A 7,500-nucleotide genomic window follows, 5' to 3' on the forward strand; every position below is an offset into this window, starting at 1 on the left:
GGGGCGCCGCATGAACAGGAAGTCGGGCAGGCGGCGCAGGAAGATGCTCTTGACCCACGGCGGCATGGTGTGCGTGCTGGGCGAGCGGTGGTGCACGTTCAGCACGCACACGCTGGTGACGATGGAGAAGGTCACCAGCACCATGGCGAACATCAGGTACTTGCCGATCAGCGGCACCGCCAGCGAGGTGGGCGGGACGATCTTGGAGATCAGGAGCAGGAAGACGGTGAGCGCCAGCAGGACGGAGATGCACAGGGTCATCTTCTCGCCGCAGTCGGACGGCAGGTAGAAGACCAGGATGGCGAGCGAGGTGATGAGCACGCAGGGGATGATGAGGTTGATGGTGTAGAAGAGCGGCTTCCTCCGGATGACGAAGTCGTAGGTGATGTCCAGGTAGGTGGGGTCCGCCGGGTCCTCGTTCTTGCGGCCGGGCAGCGACACGATGTCCCACTCGCCGCTGGGCTTGAAGTCGTCGCGGCTGGCGTAGTCGCTGATCAGGATGAGGTCGATCTCCGTGCGGTCGTAGGTCCAGGAGCGGAACTTCAGCGTGCAGTTCTGCTGGTCGAAGGGGAAGTTGCGCACCTCGATCTTGCACGCCGACTTGTAGATGGCCGGCGGTAGCCAGTACACCTTGCCGCTGTTGGAGATGACGGCGTTGGAGTAGAAAGACACCTCGTAGGCCCCGTCAGCGCTGAGGTGGAGGGGGGGAAGAGGTGGAGGGGGAGGAGGAGGGGGGGAAGAGGGGGAGGAGGGAAGGATGGGCAGCAGCACAGAGAGAGAGTTTATCATTACACGTGAGAGGTGTTCATGTTTCCTCAAGTCAAAATAACCTGTTGAGACGTGTGGAGATAAGACAAGTAAGTAGAGGACAAAGAAAGGGATGGAGAAGAGGAGAGGAGAGGAGATGAGAGAAGAGAAGAGAAGAGAAGAGAAGAGAAGAGAAGAGAAGAGAAGAGAAGAGAAGAGAAGAGAAGAGAAGAGAAGAGAAGAGAAGAGAAGAGAAGAGAAGAGAAGAGAAGAGAAGAGAGACTGAGTGGAGAGGAGGAGAAGAGAGAGAGAGCGTGTGGAGAGCAGAGAAGGGAGAGAGAGTACAGAGTAAGATAAAATCACAGTAGTTCCATATTCAACTGAGAGATGGCGCTCTATTGACCAGAGCAGGGTTCCAAACCGCCTCCGCTACATCAGCCCCTTGGGGGGTGGCCCTCGATCAGTTCGTGGAGCCCTGGGACAGGGTTGGCAACCATCGGCGGCGAGAGGAGGCGGGGCGAGGACTGCGTCGGACACACCCAGAGCGGCGCGCGACAGTCGCTGAGTCTGCAGAAAGTCCGATGTGCTCTCGGCAGGCTGCAGGTGATGCATTATACATCCGTCTCTTATCTATAATACAGCAGGTGGGGACCGGATCCCAGCCAGCGCTGCTGCTCCTCTCCTGGGTCTGCTGCTCCTGGACATGCAGCCGCTTCAATGAGAACAGCGCTTTTTATTTTTGTAACTTTATGTTTGTATGTTTACCTTGAAGACTTCACTTCACTCCGCATAGGTACTGTAGGCTAGTACCAAACGACAAACGATAAGTGACGATAAATTAAACTTCTTCTTTTTTTATATGCCAAGCAAGCCCGATCTCAGTACCTCAAGTAAGACAAATGAATCCCCTTCCTCGTACAACCAAGGAACGAGACAGCTAAAACTATCCTACTATTGTCCCAAGGACAGGTACAGGTATCCCTTACAGGCCGTTCCTAAAACTACTCCTTCTTTCCCTAGGACAGGCACCTTACAAATCAGATCAAATCAAATCAAACTTTATTTGTATAGCACATTTCATACACAGAGGCAACACAATGCCCTTTACAGAGAGCAATGGGGCGGTGGACATAGGTCTTACCCCTACATATAATAGTAAATGGTAAATGGACTGCACTTATATAGCGCTTTTATCCAAAGCGCTTTTTACAATGGCCTCTCAATCACCCCTACATATTCCAGGGGGCCAGAAAAGTGAGCTGTAACGAGGCAATGGAGCAAGCTCCTGGAACATGTTTTGTCTATTGACTAAGAACATTTACAGAGCAATAAACATGGGATAAATACTTCATAGGAGAGACATGACTATCAGTAGAGTAGATAAATAGTTACAGAGATGTTGCCACTGGTGTGGTGACGCCCCTTTCCTGCACAAAATCCTTCTGCCTCTTATATTTGACTGCATATTGTTCACTTAAAGAAATAAAGAAATACGACAGCAGGGAGAGAAAGCGAGAGATCCAGGATAGGCTAGGTTATCTGTGAGTCAGACCCAGACGTCCTGTCTGCCCCACAGCCCAGGGCCTGGCTCGTCTGGCATCCGCCCGGGACCGCCGACGCACGCGCATGGCTGGGCTGCGTTCACATTCAGCCAACAGAGCTCAACGTTCGTGGCCAACATGTTTTCTTTGAACGGTTACGTTTGAACAGAGAGCCCTTTTGTGATCAACGGTGATTTTCTGGATGATATATTTTGGATGTGGTCCCACTAGTACGACCTATTTTTACTTTTACACAAGTAAAATGGCCTCCGGGTATTCAGTTCATTTATTAAATCATACAACTCACATTTCCCTCAGTCCGGCGTTCATTTTCGTTCACTGCAAACTGCCTTTTCAGACAATTTGCTTATGTTTGCAAACTTTTGCGGTGAACACAAAGCTAACTGAAAAAAGATTTTAAATTGTTAGCAAACATTTGCGAACGTTTGCCATGTTCGCTGAATTTGAACGCACCCCTGTTCTGAATCTCCATAAACTCTCCTCCCCAGACGGGCAGTGCTCATCTCTCTCCCCTCTCTAAAACCTCGGCTCAGTCTGGGAATTAGGACAGTAATCACATCTGGACACAACTCTTACCACTTGACCCTGGTTATGCTGGCAGAGCACACACACACACACACACACACACACACACACACACACACTCTCTCCCTCTCTCACACACATACATACACACACACTGCTGCCAGCGCCACATTCAACATGGCAGCAAAGTACATACTGTAGCCAACTGCCCTGTTCAAACTAACTGCTCAGCAATAACTAGTTAAGGGTATCGCGAGAGTTGGGATGACTGGATAGTTAGCTGAACGTTTATTGAATGTTTAACGAGGGTTAGGGTCAGGGCTATAACATATTAACGACCCGCTCTAGTACTCAAGCGCCTTGGTGAACCAGCAAGGAAGCAGCAGTAAACATCTGTCTCTAGTCAGACCACCTGACCGGCTACACACTTCAGGTGTCGGCCGGAGCTCTTAGTCTGGCTGGGTCATCATACCGATGAGGACTTCGGGGACAGGCGATGGGGAGGCTGGAATATGTAGAGAGTGGGTCGTATGCCCATCTCCCTTGTTCTCTGTAAAGCGCATTGTGTTGCCTCTGGGTATGAAATGCGCTATGCAAATAAAGCTTTGATTGATTGATTGATTGATTGAGGCAGAGAAAGAGAGCTGTTTGATGGTTTGAGCTGCGTGGCTGAAACACATTCATCTTCTAAAAAGGGTTACTGAGGTAAAGATAGAGAGACGTGGCACACAGGGTTGTTCACTTATACCAAACTGTTCATTTTCTGCATTTTGGTGAATTTTAATGCACCAAATTGTGCTGGATTAGTCTGCTGCTATCTACCTAGTTGACTAACTTGAATGCCAACATGACCATTTACTTTAGTAATAAATAAATGTATTTAATAGTAACACATTTATTAAGTTATTCTTTTCCATATCATTTTTGTTAAATCCAGGGAGCTACTGGAGAGGGGCTAAAGAGCCGCATGCGCTTCCGAAGATGCAGGTTGCAGACCCCTGTCTTAAACACACAAAGATAGATACACACACACACACACACACACACACACACACACACACACACACGCTCACTTGTTGTAGAGAACGATGTCTGGGAGCCAGATGTGTTGGGAGGGCAGGCGGATCTTTTCAATGCCCTCATACTCCTCAGGGTTCCACATCAGCCTGTAGTCATTCCACTCCTAGAGGGGGCGATCACAACACACACACACACATGCGTGTGCACACACACATAGACACACACACACGCATAGACACACACATACACACACATATGCACACACCATCAAAATGATTTTTTAAAGTTTTAAAAGTTCAAAAATTCTCCATATTCCCCATGTGCATCAGGAGTTAGCGGAAGGTTCCTCCAGTGTGCTGAACAAGGCAGGGAAGAGACTGAACAGCCTGAATGTGGAGCTACTGCCTGCCTGATGACAGAGAGAGATGGGGATGACTACTATGGGATGACTACTATGGGATGACTATGGGGATGACTATAGGGATGACTACTATGGGGATGACTATGGGGGTGACTTCTATGGGATGACTATGCGGATGACTACTATGGGGATGACTACTATGGGATGACTATGGGGATGACTATAGGGATGACTACTATGGGATGACTATGGGGATGACTACTATGGGGATGACTACTATGGGATGACTATGGGGATGACTATAGGGATGACTACTATGGGATGACTATGGGGATGACTACTATGGGGTAGACTACTATGGGATGACTACTCTGGGGATGACTGTGGGAATGACTACTATGGGATGACTACTATGGGGATGACTGTGGGGATGACTACTATGGGATGACTACTATGGGGATGACTGTTGCGATGACTGTGGGGATGACTACTATGGGATGACTATGGGGATGACTTCTATGTGATGACTACTATGGGGATGACTGTGGGGATGACTGCTATGGGATGACTACTATGTGGGTGACTACTATGGGATGACTACTATGGGATGACTATGGGGATGACTACTATGGGATGACTGTGGAAATGACTATGTGGGTGACTTCTATGGGATGACTACTATGGGATGACTATGGGGATGACTACTATGGGATGACTGTGGAAATGACTATGGGGATGACTACTATGGGATGACTACTATGGGGATGACTGTGGGGAAGACTATGGGGATGACTACTATTGGATGACTGTGGGGATGACTACTATGGGATGACTACTATGGGGATGACTGTGGGGATAACTTATATGGGGATGACTACTGTGGGGATGACTACTATGGGGATGACTTCTATGGGATGACTACTATGGGGATGACTACTGTGGGGATGACTACTATGGGATGACTACTATGGGATGACTACTATGGGATGACTATGGGTTGACTACTATTGGGATGACTACTATGTGGATGAGTCAGAATGTGTAGAGACATGGAGGAGAGGAGTTGACAGGAGTGGATGACTCACCTGGGTGAGCCAGCAGTTGGTCGTCATGATCTGCTCCCTCTCATTCTGCAACAGACAGCAGGAGAGTCAGACGTGTGTGTGTGTGTGTGTGTGTGTGTGTGTGTGTGTGTGTGTGTGTGTGTGCGTGCGTGCGTGCGTGTGTGTGTGCGTTTGCGTGTGTGTGTGTGTGTGTGTGTGTGTGTGTGTGTGTGTGCGTGCGTGCGTGTGCGTGTGTGTGTGTGTGTGTGTGTGTGTGTGTGTGCGTGTGTGTGTGTGTGTGTGTGTGTGTGTGTGTGTGTGTACTCACCACACTGATGAGCTGGGCCAGAGACACCTGTATATGAATAGTGACCTGCTGGCTCTTGTTGATCGCTGGTCTGATCAACTTGTTGTAGCGACCTGGAGTCAACAGGTGGTTCACTAGTCTCTCCTCCACCTCCGCACCCAAGACAGCTACACACACACACACACACGCACACACACACACACAAAGTTACTACCATAAATTCAAAAACACCCTGAAATAGAGTAGAAAACTGTATCGCTCGACTGTGTCAGTCTTCTTTATCACTCTTTCAATAATCCAGAATAATATGTTCACCAAAACTCTAGAGTATTCGCTGAGCGTGATTTGAACCCATCCAGGCAGACCCCTGAAACAACCCAAAAAAACATTTCCAGCCCTCTAGTTCATAACTTCATTATTGCAGTTGAATGAGCGGGTATTCATAAACTGGTATCATGCATGTTCTCACTGTAATCCTCCAGAGGGTCAAACACCCTTCTGATTACAAACAGACTCGTATTCATCCTGGAACAGCGTCACTCTCCTGTTGCATATTTATACACAATATAATCTAAATACAATAGAAACTCATTCTAAATGTATAGTACACGCACACACACACACACTACCACCCCGCCACTTCCACACACACACACACACACACACACACGCACACACACACACTACCACCCCGCCACTTCCACACACACACACACACACACACACACACACACACACACACACACACACACACACACACACACACCAAAACACACACACACACCAAAACACACACACACACACACACACACACACACAGGGCTGCTATGCTGCACCATTACCCAGCCAGGCCAGAGTCAGCACATGACATGAGATGGCTCTTGATTAGCATAATCATAGGAGCGTTTAATTAGTGTGAAAAGTGGTAGAGGGACCAGCACTCACGAATTCCAAAGAATGGATGCTTTATTGCTTCACAGCAACATGCAAGACAGGCAGGACGAATGTTTCAGCCTTACGGCTATCTTCAGCGTATGCTAGTGTATTAGTATTAGTGTGAAAACACACACACACACACACGGCGGACATTCCCCTACACATACACGCAGACTAGGCGGTGCTCAGTGAAGCGATGTTTCAATCTCGTGCTGCTGAGCGGCACTCGTTTGCTCTGGTCTGCGGGAGGATGCTCCCATCGCCTGTTGCCCCGGTAATGAGAAGGCAATATTCCACATCCCTCATAAGACAGAGAGAGAGGGAGGGAGAGAGACACACAGAGAGAGAGAGAGCATAGAGAGAGAGAGATATACAGGGAGAGAGAGCATAGGGAGGAGAGAGAGAGAGATCAACAGGGGGAGAGAGAGCATAGGGAGAGTGACAGAGAGATATACAGAGAGAGAGAGCATAGGGAGAGTGAGAGAGAGATATACAGAGAGAGAGAGCATAGGGAGAGTGACAGAGAGATATACAGAGAGAGAGCATAGGGAGAGTGAGAGAGAGGTATACAGAGAGAGAGAGCATAGGGAGAGTGACAGAGAGATATACAGAGAGAGAGAGCATAGGGAGAGTGACAGAGAGATATACAGAGAGAGAGAGCATAGGGAGAGTGAGAGAGAGATAGGGAGAGAGAGAGCATAGGTAGAGAGAGACATACAGGGAGAGAGAGCATAGGGAGAGTGATATACAGGGAGAGAGAGAGCATAGGGAGAGTGAGATATACAGGGAGAGAGGGAGCATAGGGAGAGAGAGAGATATACAGGGAGAGAGAGCATAGGGAGAGTGAGAGAGATATACAGAGAGAGAGCATAGGGAGAGTGAGAGAGATATACAGGGAGAGAGGGAGCATAGGGAGAGAGAGAGATTGGGAGGGAGAGAGAGAGCATAGGGAGAGAGAGATATACAGGGAGAGAGAGAGCATAGGGAGAGTGAGAGAGA

The 7,500-nt window shown here is 48.7% G+C and overlaps 1 protein-coding gene across 1 annotated transcript in view; it reads right to left on the reverse strand.

Moving 5' to 3' along the window:
• Window positions 1–7,500, reverse strand: part of LOC311317990 (neuronal acetylcholine receptor subunit beta-2-like) — a gene marked incomplete at both ends in the record, with an annotated part of 17,132 nt that overhangs the window by 843 nt on the left and 8,789 nt on the right. Inside the window, 4 exons of the mRNA XM_084449154.1 lie at window positions 1–691; window positions 3,908–4,017; window positions 5,301–5,345; window positions 5,587–5,732. The exon at window positions 1–691 is cut by the window's left edge and continues 321 nt beyond it. Coding sequence (XP_084305280.1) covers window positions 1–691; window positions 3,908–4,017; window positions 5,301–5,345; window positions 5,587–5,732 — 992 coding nt within the window. The remainder of the gene's footprint in view (window positions 692–3,907; window positions 4,018–5,300; window positions 5,346–5,586; window positions 5,733–7,500) is intronic.

The sequence above is a fragment of the Borostomias antarcticus genome (genome assembly GCF_949987555.1).
Source record: "Borostomias antarcticus genome assembly, chromosome: 14".
Taxonomy (NCBI): Eukaryota; Metazoa; Chordata; class Actinopteri; order Stomiiformes; family Stomiidae; genus Borostomias; species Borostomias antarcticus.